This window comes from Gopherus evgoodei, chromosome 3 (genome assembly GCF_007399415.2).
Source record: "Gopherus evgoodei ecotype Sinaloan lineage chromosome 3, rGopEvg1_v1.p, whole genome shotgun sequence".
Taxonomy (NCBI): Eukaryota; Metazoa; Chordata; order Testudines; family Testudinidae; genus Gopherus; species Gopherus evgoodei.
Window position 1 is genome coordinate 141,258,882 of NC_044324.1, and position 14,632 is coordinate 141,273,513.

At 42.2% G+C, this 14,632-nt stretch overlaps 1 protein-coding gene across 2 annotated transcripts in view; it reads right to left on the reverse strand.

Annotated features, from left to right (window-relative positions):
* The window catches only part of CAPN9 (calpain 9), a 50,590-nt gene that overhangs the window by 9,421 nt on the left and 26,537 nt on the right, over positions 1-14,632 (reverse strand). For both annotated transcript variants that reach the window (XM_030556853.1, XM_030556852.1), the window contains exons 9-16: positions 11,973-12,133; positions 11,102-11,259; positions 10,397-10,605; positions 9,356-9,392; positions 7,375-7,455; positions 6,171-6,228; positions 3,294-3,358; positions 1,405-1,473 (exon numbers count right to left, since the gene is read on the reverse strand). In XM_030556853.1, the coding sequence (XP_030412713.1) occupies positions 1,405-1,473; positions 3,294-3,358; positions 6,171-6,228; positions 7,375-7,455; positions 9,356-9,392; positions 10,397-10,605; positions 11,102-11,259; positions 11,973-12,133 (838 nt within the window). The remainder of the gene's footprint in view (positions 1-1,404; positions 1,474-3,293; positions 3,359-6,170; positions 6,229-7,374; positions 7,456-9,355; positions 9,393-10,396; positions 10,606-11,101; positions 11,260-11,972; positions 12,134-14,632) is intronic.

Sequence of the window (14,632 nt, forward strand, 5' to 3'; positions counted from 1 at the left end):
CATCCCTCTCTGCTGCCCTGGCTCTTAGCCTGCTCCTACAAGATGGTGGATGGCTGGAGGGGCAGTGTTTGACGCCCCTGTGGATTCTCCCAGCCCCATCCTGACTTCTAGGCTATACCAGGGCTGGTCTCCATATCTGAGCTGCTACACCCCTGACTTGTCCTCTCTTTCCACCCCCTCAGGGCTGGGGCACACGGAGGGAGAGCCCTGTGGCGGTGCTGCACTGGGGTGCTTTTTCATCAACTCCCCCCCAAAAAATAAGAGGATGGAGGCAGGAGAGATAGCTCAGTGGTTTGAGCATTGGCCTGCTAAACCCAGCATTGTGAGCTCAATCCCTGAGAGGCCCATTTGGGGATTTAGTTGGGGATTGGTCCTGTTCTGAGCAGGGGTTGGACTAGATGACCTCCTGAGGTCCCTTCCAACCCTGATATTCTATGATCTTCACTCAGCTGTGAATTACTTATATCCATTGTTATATTCACTCTGAATGTTTTAATCAGAACTATCGGGAAATCTCTCCATTAGGATCATGCATTTCTTAAGTGTACCAGTTTAAAAAAAATCAAACATTTGTATTAACAGACTGATGAACTGAAGTGATCCAGAGAAACAATTCAGACTTTGGATGAAAAATCCAGGAAGCAGAAAATTGCAATGGTCATCTTGGATGGAGCATAAATTCAGAGATTATTAATGACCCATGAGGAAACAATTATTTTGCCTTGATATCCAATCCTGCAAACACATATTCACATGCTTAACTTCACTACCATAATAATGTCATTGATTTCAAAGGGACTACTCATGGTAGTAAAGTTAAGTAAAATGTGTAAGCGTTTGCAGAATTGGAGCCTAACGGCTAATATTGTTCCAGACCCTCAGTATTGCTTACTGCTCAGGAGATAAGCAATGGAAACACAATAATTTATCATGTGACTATTTTCCACTAATCACGTCAGCATTTTCTTCTTGTGTGAAACAATCGGAATAGAATCCTCAAGTGTTATTTTGATTGGCCTCCTATTAAAGCACATTTCTGAAATTCATTACCTCAAATACAGTTTCTTAGCTTACCAAAATCACTGATAGTCCCAGTAAACCATTCTGGTTTGGGGCAATGGAAAACTCAAAACTGGTCATACTTCCCAGAAGAAAACACATATTTTAAGAGCTTGTGTTTTTAATCAATATTTTGTGCTTTTGAAGACATATGCCATTAGCTTTTTGTTTCTGAAAATCATAGAAATATAGGGCTGGAAGGGAACCATAAGAAGACATCTAGTAGTTCATCTTGTGCTGTGGCAGAATCAAGTATATCTAGACCATCTCTGAAATATGTTTGTCTGACATTTTCCTAAAAAACTCCAATGCTGAAGACTCAAAATAATGAATACAGTCACATACCAGCCACTTCTTTAGTTTATCCCAGAAAATCTTGAACTCATTAAATTCCAGTTTCCCATTACCACTGGACTAGTAAAAACCACATTAAGGAAAAATACTGGTTAAGTGAAATCCCATGTTCTGTCCAAATCTACCAGTCATTCCTTTACTCAGATAACAATATCTACACTAGGAAGCCTATGATGGTATTGAGAGCAAACAATTGCAATGATTGCGGTTGGAAATCTAGAACGTTGTGTGATATCTCTGCTGAGTAATGTAGAGAGAACACTGTCCCAAAGCAAGAGCAGCTTTGGATTCAAATTGGATAGGAATGATTCAGAGAATTAAATTACCTGATAAAAAATGCTATCATATTTTACGGGAATTGCTCACCCACTGCATTATCAGTATTGCTATCTTAGGTTAGATTCTGCTACCCGGAGTCAGTCAAAAATCAATGGAACTACTTGTAGTGTGAGTGGCAGAACCTGGCCTTGGTGTTTGGGACAGTTGCTATAGAAAGCTGAGGTACTTTTCATAGAGGCGATTTGTTAGAACATGCTTCTTTCTCACATGTGGGAAAATCCTGTCAGGGCTCCCTCAGTCCTTAGGGCCCTGATCCTGCAAAGTGTTGATTTTAATGGGATCTGAGACACTCAGAAGAACCTCCCCAGAGGTGCTAAGTCTGTCACTGGATGGGGCCCTTACTCAGAAATTTTGCATGAGTAAGGGCATCAGGATGTGGCCAGTGATGACTACTACTTCCAGTTCGTCTCAACATTTTATCTTAATTTTTCAGGAGAGAGCCCTCCTAATGGCTACCAATGCAGCAAGCATTCCTACAGGCCACAGTGTTCAAATCTGGGTCTGCCTGAAGTCTGGCAGCTACATCCTACACACACTAGCCCCTGAGTGGGTGGCCTGATCTGAAGAGGCACTGAGCACCCACAGCTCCAACAGGATTGTAAAGGTGCTCAAGCACCTCTGAAAATCAAACCACTTACTTGGATGCCTAAGCGTGGATTTAGGTGCTGAACTTCACACACTCAGGTTTAAAAACTTAGGCCAGAGTAGTTTTAAAAGCTGCCATCTTCTGTAGAGTGGTACTTCCCACTATTCAGCAAAAGAATAAATGGTCCCAGGTTTTATTCAAAACTGGGCAGATTTGCTTGAGAGCCTCACAAATCTTAACAATCATCTTTGACCAATCTGGGCTGAGTTTTGAGTTGGTAGCTGTATCTCAAACCAGAGGCAGTTTTGTTTTGTTTTGTTTGGGCTTTTATTGCAAGTATTTGTGAGAAGGTGCCACAAATAACAGGGGCTGGAGAAACAAAAAAGAAAGAGGAGAACTTACTAGCTGGATAGGAGACAGATACAGAAAGCAGCAGCCAGCTGCCATGTTAGGGCTGTGTCTGCTTGGGCTGCAATATTAAATGGCCAGCTATTAGAGGAGCAGGCCCAACAAAGTACCTATAGAAGGGAAAAAGCTATTCTAGGAAGCTTCAGTAGTGATCAAGCAGTTGTAAAGGGCTGAATGTCCACTTTTTGGAGCACAAGGATCTGACTGACAGTCATTTCCAGGTTTTTCAGATTGCTGCCCAGTAGTTGAAATAACAACATCTTATATATAAATAAAATGGGTGAGATTTTCAGAAGAGCTCAGCCATGGGCTACTACACTGGAGTCTATGATACAACCTGAATGGTTTTTAAAAGTCCCACCCTAAGTTTCTATAATAAAAGCTGGAATACAATTTTGACACCATCTGTTTGCTGTGCTTCTTGCACCTCCACTGTATCACAATATTGCATTTATATCTAGTATCGGGGATGAGAAAGATCCCTCAGGGCCCTTGCATACATTCAGTGCCCCAGAGAATTCACATTAGCATTTATTTGAAAGGATACATCCATAAGAGAGATGACGTTCCTACATGTCATGAGGCTTACTTTCTCAAATTTGATGTCCTTTGCTGAAAAAAGCACAACAATCAAGTTAAATAAGAAATAAAGTCATTGGGCATAAACTTAAAGTCTAAAAAATTAACAATGGAAAAAAGTAAGATATAGTTCCAAAGATACTCCTATGACCACTACCTGTAATTCCAAAAGAGTAATTCACTTGGAGGCCAACTCTGCTGCCTCTACTCACATGAGAAACCTCCAGTGATGTCAGTTAAAATCTCATTCAATAGGACTACTCAAGACAGTAAGTGCTGCAGGACTAGCTTTGTAAAAATCCTTTAAAATTTTTAAATATAATAAAATGACGTTATTAACAGTCAAGCAGGAATTGATCATCTCATCAATCTGATGATGCACAGTAGAGCTGATAGACTCACAGTATGAAAAATACACGTCCATCTATTTTATGTATTTATTGTTGTCTTAACGGGTGTTACACATACTCTTGAATTAGCCATTAAAAATTATTTCCTGATCCAAAGCTCAATGCAGTCACTGGGAGTCTAATGGGACCCACCATTATTGACTTCACTGGATGTTGGATCAGTCCCTTAGAATTTACTTTAGGTAACATTTTACCTTTTAACACAAATATTAAACATTTTGATTTCCAGTGTTTTCATGATGAGGGGGAGAATCATAGTAGTATAATAGCGTAACAGGATGCACTTCTCATTTAAGATTTGTGAGACCTGTAAGCCAGCACTACCCTATCCCAGCTGTGACTTTTTAAAATATTTATGGAGCAAAGGATATGGTCAGTGAAGGGGGGAAGTTATCTTGGGGAGGTGAGCTGGGATTTGTAGAACACCACACTGCTGACTCAGCGCATAGGCCCTGAGATGGAAGCCTGACCTCTCCTCTCCTTTGGTGGTAAGAACGGACTGGGGTAGTTCCTACTGGTCTGGCTGTGGGATCCAGGGGTGTGGAATTGCTGGGAAATGTCGTTTCCCTGGCAACTAGTTTGGAATCCTGGTTTGGGCAAGGCATGCTTTAGGCAACTGAACCCATTTTGTTTTGGAGGCAAACTCTTCTGAGGAGGGTCTACAATTTCTAAAGTAACTGGAGGTCCTTTGTGCTACTTGTTTGATGAGTCAAACCAAAACCCTGGGCAGGGGGAGGTTTTTCTTCTGTTTTTAACCTTCATGGGCATGCCCTTTTGTTATTGTTAGTCACAGGCCCAGATCTGCAAAAATATGGATTCATAACTCCCATTAATTCAGTGGCAGTTGAGTGCCTAAGTATTTTTGAGGATCTGGGCTGTATGGGCTCAGTCCTGAGTTAAGTGGAAGGGGAAATGTGCTGAACTACACCTATAACTGCAGAGTATGGCAAGACATTCACCAGCCTCAACATAACCAGCCCTTGCCACCTCCCCATGTAGGTGATCATATGTCCTGTTTTGGCCAGAACACTCCCTTTTTTAAGCCATGTCATGGTCATCCTGACCTTTTTGGCAAAACTGGGCGTTTGTCCATTTTGTTCTTGCCAGCTGATGGCCAGTTGGCAAAAGTAAACTGGACAAATGCCCAGTTTTGCCAAAAAAGCAGGTGCAATCCTTAGTGGGGTGTGACCCCTAACAGGGGGCAGAGGAATCGGGGGGGGAGCAAGCGGCAATGGGAGGGAGGTCTCAGAATCAGGCCAGGCCAGTCCTACGGGGTTGGTGGCAGGGGGTCTTGGGCTGGCCCCACATGCAGGAGGTCAGAGGCCCCAGGCTGGCGCCAAGCAGGCAGTGGTGGAGGGGGACCTCAGGCCAGCCCCAAGCAGGCGGGCAGCAGAGGGGGCTTGGGCTGGCACCGCCTTAGGCTAGCCCCACACAGGCAAGAGGAAGGGAGGTCTGGATGAGGGGACTTGTGGGGGCGGGCCTTGGGCTGGCCCAGTGTGGTGTCCCATTTTCCCTTTGGGAAAATATGGTCGTCCAACTGAAGTTAAGCCACTTCTGGGTTGAAACCAAACAACTGTGTAACAGCGCCCTGCAGAGCTACAGAACAGCTGAGGAGGGAAAGTGAAGAACACTGTCACACTGGAAGCTACAGGGTAATTTCAGGTAGGAAGAAAATAACAGCAGCTGTGTTTATGATCTCATTTTGTGGACCCAGTATGCCTTGTGCATGAGCAGATATTTAGTGGGCATTGATGCTTTTCAGTGAATGGAGAACGTGCTGAGATGAGCACACACAGGCCTCTTGCACACTCCCATCAAATGTAAACACAAGCTGCTGCTTGAATTGTGGAGAATGGCTTGGAGTTTTCTTTTCTCTGGCTATTTTAAGAATCAGAAACCCACATGAAATTTAGATACCCCAGAAAACCAGAAAACATCAGTTCTGCTCCCAGTAACTCATTGAGTCTCGTTTTCTTCAGGAGGATGCAAATAGACTTTGTACTTTTTCACAATTTCTTCTTTGGTTTTGTCACTATTTCATTACTATTATTATCATTTGTTTGTGGCATCATTTTACAGATGGGGAACTGAGAGATTAAATGATTTAGCCTAGGTTATGCAGAAATTCTATGGTAGAGGCAGGATCTCCTGAGTCTCAGTCCACTGCCTTAACCATAAGACAATCTTCTTTCTCCACAACTGCCCTGAGATGGATTTTGTTGGGAGACAGCGTAGGCTTGGAGTTAGGTCAGGAAACTTGGGTTCTGTTCCTGACTCTGTCACTGACTTGCCGTGTGACATTATGCAAGTTGCTAGGCAGTGCCTCAGTTTTCCCATCTGTAAATTGGGGATAATATCCACTTTTATAAAGCCCTTTGAAGTCCTTGGATGAAAGCTGCTATATAAGTGCAAAAAAAGTTTTTATTAACACTTACCTTTTTTTAATACAGCATTCAGAACATATTCAAGTTCCTCTGCACTTATCTCCATGTCCTAGAGTTGAGAAATTAAAGCAGCTGTTACTTTTGGGTGTCTAGAATCAGACATATGGAAAGCCTAAGAGAATGCAAATATCATCGATCTGACAAGCACAAAACTCTACTGCACTACTGTCACTGGATTTACAGCTTGCTGCTGAAATCCAAGAAATAGTGAATCACACAGACAGAAGGACTGAAAAAAAAGGAGGAGATGGCAAAATACAACTGAGCTGCTCACTGACATGTTACATGGAAGCACAGTTCTTCTCAAACAGGAGGTGTTTATTCAAACAAAATAACTGCAGCTTCAGACAGAAACAGGCTCCCTCACAGCTTGTGTTCTAGTGTTGTCTCCTTTGTTTACCAGGGACCACATGATTATGAACTTTATAAAGGACACAGAGACATCTAGTGGCTGAATATATACTGCAAGTAAACATATTACATATGGAACCCTGAATTTTCACTTCACGTGGATTTATGTGACAACAGAAATATATTTTTCAGCTACATAGGGTTGTTCCCATCCCAGTTTTTGTAAAACATTCATGATTTTTATAGTTTCATAAAGTTTAAAGCTAGAAGGGATCATCAGACCTCCTGTACTTTACAGGCCGTTAAATTTCATCCAAATACCTCTGTGTTAAGCCCAATGATGTCAGTTAAACTAAAGCATTTTAGTCCTCAGGAGACAAAACTATTGTGTGCCACAAGCAAAGAACAGGAAAGACCACTGCCCCAGGCCCCTGTGATGCCAGGGAATTGATTGGATTTGAGACATATGCCGATGATCCTCGCAAGAGATGCACGGCCCATGCTGCAGAGGAGGCAACCCTCTCCCCCAGTTTCCTTGCTAATCTGACCTGGGAGAAAATTCCTTCCTGACTCAAAATCTGGTGATCATACGAACAAGACTCACCAGCCTGATTGCACCACCTTAGAGCACCGGCCCACCCCAGCTGGAATCACGGCTCTCCCTGTGGTAGATCTCTGCTGTGTCAGAGGAAGGGGAGGCCCCCTCCCCCCAGATTACAAGTGTGTATTGGGAAAAACTTAATTACTGACCACCTCAGGGGACCAGCTAAAGCCCTGAAGCATGACGTTAGATCATAGTCATCACCATAAGACAAAGCTAAAAGCGTAATGAGTATGCACTCACCTTTCCGGAAACCTGTTTAAACAATTCCCGGAACTGTTTTTCTTCTTCGGTTTCTTGTTGCGGTGGGGTTGGTTTAGGGGGCTACAAGAACAGGGAGACATTAAAACTATTGGAGTGCTAACAGTGGTTCCTGCACACAGATTATGAGCAACAGTCACAGTAACACAATTTAAGGCTAGAAGGGAGCACCAGATCATCTAGTCTGGCCTCCTGTATCTCATAAGAGAGTGACACAGCTGGCACCCGCACACTAAACTCAACCACTGAAACAAAACCCAAGTATTACAGCCCACAGGAAACTAAATTATGATGTGTCACAGGCAGCCAACGGGAGGAACTGAGATGCACTGATGCTTGAGGCCCCTGCAATTGCAGGGTAACAATTAAGCAAGCCAGCCATGCTTTCAGCGCATTTGGGAGTTCTATGCATCTTGAAACAGATATAACAAAATCTGAAAGATGTATTATGTATGAAAAATTTAACCCACCCGAGCACTCAAAGTCTTAGAATTTTTCACCTTCCATTTCCAATAGGAGTACTCAATAGCACGGGCTAAGGAGCAGGCAGAGCACTGGAGCTGAACAGCTGATCATTGGTGGCCTCCAATGCTACATTGTCTCAAAACTATCAGTTTTCCATTTTATAACCACGTTTAGCCAAGTGAAGCCTGGGATAAACAGGTGCAACTGTCATGGAAGTCTCTGGGCCAAATTTCAGTGATGATATTAACTACTGTGTGAAATATAAGGCTGGGTGTAAGTTGATCATAAAATAGATGTAGGCAGCCAAGTAGTGTAACTTGCCCTATTTTGATGCTCAGTGGCTGTACAAAATGAGTGCAACTTGCATGCCCATATACTGGAAGGGTGTGCACCGAAGGAGAATCAACTAAGTGAGGAAGGTTCCGCACGCTGCCCAACAAAGAAGTTACTATATATCCACTGAATGCCAACATGGTGGAAGTCACATTGATTTGACACTTACACTCATTTTTCTGACCAATATACATCCAACATGACACGTAGCCCACCATTTATCTACTGCCATTCAGATACCATATGGCAGGGCCTAGGGATAGCTCAGTGGTTTGTGCATTGGCCTTGAAGGGGCCACTTAGGGATCTGGGGCAAAAATCAGTACTTGGTCCTGCTAGTGAAGGCAGGAGGCTGGACTCAATGACCTTTCAAGGTCCCTTCCACTTCTAGGAGATGGGATATCTCCATTAATTTATACCTAGGCTAGATGAATAGACATACATCACCAATGACTGTGACTTTGAGAATCTGGAAATGTAAAGCTCAATTTGCTACCCAGTTTGTGGAAGCAAGGGGAAAACTGAGTAAAAGAGATGCAAAGCTGAACCTTGGCTTACTTTCCTTCCACAAGTATCTCCACTGCAATCGGTGGGACTATTTGCAGGAATAAGGAAAATAAGATCTAGCTTGGTCAACACCCAAATATAGTGACTACAAAGTGGTTCAAGGGCTGCCTGTCAGATTTTTTTAAGTGTAAAAATCAGCTTAATGTTCAGCAGCAAAAATTGTCTAATCATTGTTATGAAAATGTAGTACCAAGCTTCTGACCCCAAGATGTTCTAAGAATATGTGTGCATGTTTGAGTGTGAATAAGTTCTGTGCCCCTAACTGTGTAATATTGCACAGTACACCTAATGGCCAGATCCTCAGCTGGTGCACATCGGCTCAGGTCCATTGATTTCAATAGCTATGTTGATTTATACCGGGTGAGGAGCCAGCCCTTAATTTCCTTCTGATTTCAGCTGCCTATCAGCAAACAATTGGAAGAATTATTAATTATTATTATTGTATTATTATGGTTGTTTTACTAAGCTCAACACAACTGCAGATTTCACACACACAAGGTTGGCATTCTCATAAAATTCAAGTAAAATGAAAAAGTACAAATGGAGCATATTGGATTATGCTGAATTATCCACTCCTTATTTTAGCTCTGTAGATTTACCTCTGGGAGATTAATGTCAACGTTTTCATCCACATCCCTGAGGGAAACAAAAACGTACTCAATAACAAAAGACTTTGCTGAGGATCCTTTCTGTTTAAATTTTCCAGAAGTAAAAGCAAACATAGTATTTTTACTGAACAAATTATTCACTTTGAGTGAAATTCATCCCCATGCAGAGGGTCAGGTCTTTGCATCACTTAAACTCAAAAGAGAATTTAAGTGGTTCCTAGGCCTAGTGTGAGCCATCTGTACAAGGGTTAATTTCACTTTTTATAGGTTGTGAAAATGTTTGTTAAAAATAACTTATTCTTTATTAAACATGCTCATTCAGACAGGAAACAAACAGGAACATTATTACATGTGCAGAACAATATATACTACGGAGCAGCTACTGACTCTTCATGGTTAAGGTTGCAATTGAGTTTTCATTACAAGTCTGATTTCCCCAACTCCTAATACTCACAAAAATAGCCAGAGTGGGCTAAAAATTGGAAAATTAAGTCTGGAGTCATGGTAGAATTTTTCTACCACATTTAAAGTGTATTGGAAAAGGGGTTTCTGATTTAGGACCTCCTGAAATAGAAGCGTTCACTAGAGTTCAAAAACTTGTCTAATTCTTTCTTCCTTACTTTGTTGCAAAAAACTGCCAATCCTCCCACACAACCACCACAACAAACAAAAACAACACACCCTATAATAACAAACAAAAAGAAAAGGGGAAAAGCCTAGTTTACTAGATTCCCCTGGCTGAGATCTAGTGCACAGCACCACAGGTTAACTTTTGTTAATTACAAGAGTTGCTCTGGCAATGAACTCCATTTATTTCATTGGGAGCCTCACATAGCAGGCAAGGGCACTGCAGGAAGTGGATAGGAGGGATGGTTCTTCATCTTTGGGGTCTCTTGCCTGGAGTAAGATGGGGAGAATGCCCTCAGGAATCTCTCATGGTTCTTTAAAAACCCAATTAACATGACTGGTGTGTGAGTGTTTTGGACATTGCAGGAGATCTGTTTGACTGACCACTCCCCACTGATTACTTACTCGGTGATGGCTTTTTTCTCAGAGAAGATTCTCAGGCAGAAGTCAGCTTCCTGGTGTGGCTCAAAAGTAGTAGGAACAATAACATAATCCCCAGGTGGCAACTTGACTCGGTCAGAGACTTCCCTTAAATTAATGTAGGTTTTACTCCTTGCCTTGGAAGGGTGGTATCTGAAAAAGTCTTTGTTCAAGTGTCCATCTTTGCTAGGGCTCTGCAATAGAATTTGAAGCAGGGATTTCAGGTTTATTCATTATTGTATGCAAAGAAACTGAAGTGTGTGGTTCAGACATGTCAGATTCCCACCTCCCTTCCTGATCTAGAATCATAGGGCCAGATTCATGCATGATTCACTGGCTTCAGGATCAGGAAGTCACCATTAGCCCCTGGCACTCCTCCCACCCACTCTCTTGTGCTGGATGGAGCTTGGATGCCAGGGGAATCTAGCTCTCAGACTCTAAGGTCAGGCAGGCATTATATGCAGGGGCTCTAGGATAAAGAAAATCCATTTTGGCAAAGTCCTTCTGCACCAATATTAGGACATTTTAAAGGGAAAGCTACCATTCTCATCATTATTTAAAGAATACAAGTGATTAGATACCACAGCAATGGGTGTGATGCAGAAATCTAGACTGACACACACAGAGATACATTGAGGGACAGAGAGAGAAAGAGCAAACATGGCTACTACATCGTAAAATACCAAGTACCTCATAAATAGCATAGCCAATTGTCAGCATTTCAGCACCGAGTTTCCTGAGTTTACGTCGATTCTTTTGCATCAGAGCTGCTATAAATGTGCATTCATCTTGACTGTCATCTTTCTCTGTCAAATGCAGCTTGATCTGTGGATTGGTCCAAAAGGTGTCTGCCAAAGCAAAGAACGCAGACATTTTTCCCCTCAAAAAAAATTAAACTGAGCCAAAAAGGACAATAGAGAGTAATTTGAGCTTTGGGGGTTTTATGCTTGTTTTATTTTTCCATTTTCCATTATGTATCTTGATGATTTCAGTGCAATTCTGCAGACAAAGAGCCAAATCCTGAGGGACTTGGATTTAGTATAAACAACAGCAGAATATCTCATTGAACAGCAATGGTTTAAATCGGAGATGAAAGTTACAAGACAATTAAATGGGGTTTTGTTGAAAATATAAAAGCACAAAGGATCAACTTCTGATCTCATTCATATTGGTGTAAATTTGGCGTAACTGCATTCAATCAGGGGAATGACTTCAAGTCTACACCAGCATGATCAGAATGTGATGGAAAGGGCTGGATTCTTCTCACTTATAGCCCTTTGACATGGGTGTAACGTAACTGACCTCAGTGAAGTTACTCCGAGTTTGCACAAATGTACATGAAAGGAGAAAGAGGTGTACAAAACTGAAAGACAAAGAAAATTATTTCTCTCAAGTGGAATCTGCTGACTCTTTTGATATTTTGCTGGGTTTCAGCTAATTGAGACTCCTCTGGCTTTATTCAGGACATGCTTGTGGACGTTACAAAGGGGTGAAGAATTCTGTGTCTATAATGGATGCTTCCACGGGAGTGTGAAATTTTTCTAAAGACATCTCTGTTCACCTAGAAAATTTCTGCATCCTCCAGCAGTGGAACCCCTGACCCAACTCCCTTGATGGACCGTCACCTCCCACTTTTTGGTAGCATTGTCCCCAAGAGCATCTGGGGTGAGGTTGCAGATCTCAACTTTATCAAAATGTGCTTTGAAGTCTTCAAAGTTCATCCTAAATGAAAGGGAAGGGAAACCAATCAGTGCATCACACTAGTGACTGAGCAGAAGCAGCAGCCTAGGCAGAAACTACTCCCACAGACCAATTCAAAATGCAGAGTATCAGAATATAAGGACGGATCATCAGTTTCTGTAAATTAGTGTAGCTTCATTGACATCATTGGAGCTATGCTGATTTACACCAGTTGAAGATCTCTCCCCATAGACCTGATTATCTTCTCTGTTACACAAATGTAATCACAAGTAACTCCATTGGCCCCAATGGGCCTGATTCTGATCTCTCTTATACCAGTCTTAATATAGTGAGACACCACTGATTTCATCTGTTACGCCTGATTTACACCAGCGTCAGGGAGAGAGCAGAATCAACCCCAACAGAATGACACTAGTGTAAAACTGGTGTAAGAAGGGAGGCTTTAGTCTTCTAGTCTCACAACTCCTGGGCCCAGTGATCCTTTTTAGTGGAAAAACAGTACGGAGGGAGTAAAAGGTCTGCCAAAATTGAACTATCACCAAGTGTAATACGCCGTGTGCCACCATTCCAAAGCACATACCAAGAAGCATGCAGACAGCCCAATGTGCAGCAAGACATTGGAGGGGCCCACTGGCACTTTGCTTGCTGTGAACGGGTCAGCACTCAGACCTGAACTGAACTGGAGTAAGAACCAGTAGGGGAAGTATTTACCAAGTCAGAGATTGGTGTACAACACAGCAGTCACTGCTGGATAGCACGGGAAATAGAGCAGGAAAACAGTGTAGCGGAAACCAGGTATCAAGTTGGGCAGGTAGGCCTAGATCCTCAAAGATATTTAGGTTTCTAACATCCATTGAAATCAGCCTTTGAAGATCTGGGCCTTAGTGGCTGAATGACACAAATGAATAGGAGGAAAAAGCCAGTGTGCTCCAGGGAATGTGTATGGGTGGGTGTTGACAGGATGCGATCCTCACAATAGCACACAGGGGTAGCAACATCACAGGCCCACCAGCTATAATAGATTCCATATTCTGCAGAATGAGTAATAGGAGTCTAGGGTTACTTTAACTTACGTTGTCCTAGAAACTTTTCACCGCACATTTTTGATAAGGGAGCAAATGACACAGTTTGATTTCACTGTCTGTGTCTCCCTTTTTGTATTGTGTCTCCCTCCAATGTGTTGCTAGCTCTGCAAGCCAGGCGCACTCCAGCATCTCACGTCTGTCCTTGATACATTGAGAATAAGGGCTGGATAACAACCCCTTTTGCGTTTGTGTACCTGGCACAAATTTCCTGGCCGTGTTGCATAATTTATGTCTTTTGGGCCAAGTACTGCAAATTCTGCTCTTCATTACACTGATGTACGTGTGAAGTACTTATCAGCACTTCGTTGGGGTTGCTCTGGATTTACACTGGAGTGACTGAGAGGAGAATATGGCCCTACATCTTTAAAAGAGAGGGAGGGAGGCAGAGACAGAGAATTAGAAGCTGATTTGCTAACTAGCCCCTGGGTTAATCTTTCCCCTCTGGTAGAAGCACAATAATGAGTGTGGAATTTGCCTCTCCTCTCTACCCTCCCTTATCAAGATTGACCTTAGTTACTCTTGGTATAAATCCAGAGTAACTCTTTGTAAGTTACTTAGATCAGAATCTAGCTCTGAACATGTTACCCTGAAGGTCTTGCTAGTTCCTAGTTACCAGGAACCCAAAGGGTAAAAGAGACAAAAATTCTTATCAAAAACATATTTCCCATTTAAAATGTCTTAAAATGTGTTTTCATCCATATTTGACACAGTTCATGAAGCCTTCTGTGGTTTACTTTATGCCACTCTGATCTTTTGTCTTGCTTTAAACTGCCTTATCTTTTTTGACAAATTTCCCTTTTCTATTTGAGATGAGCCCACATAGAATGCATGCGAATAAATTGGTAAAACATGACAGAAAAAACCTCCACATGTAGGTCCTATTATTATTTATAACGTAGCACATAATCCATGTGCTCTGAGAGATGCATGAAAGCTAGTCATATCCAGAAGCTATAGAATAGCTCCGGTTTTTAAACTGTTAGCGAGCTGTTTGTTTCCTTTTTTCCCTTTAATTTTCAGGTGCAGTATGTAATGGCTTGCAAAGTAAATATCTGTTGAGATCCCTGAAATTAATAATTAATTAATAATGGTTAAATCTTATTATTATGTCTAATGCAGTAGAATCTAGGGACCCCCTCAATTCCATTGTGCTTGGTGCTGTACACATAACACAGAGAGCTCACAATCTGAACATTTAAGATGTTGAGCAGAATCACAGAATTGTAGAGGAACTTGAGAAGTCATCAGGTCCAGTTCCCTGTGCTGAGGCAGGACCAAATAAACCTAGACTATCCCTGACAGGTGTCCAGTGATGAGGATTCCATGACCTCCCTTGGAAGCCTATTCCAGAGCTTAACTGCCCTTATAGTTAGAAAGTTTTTCGTAATATTTAACCTTGCTCCCTTGCTGCAGAGTAAGCCCATTACTTCTCATC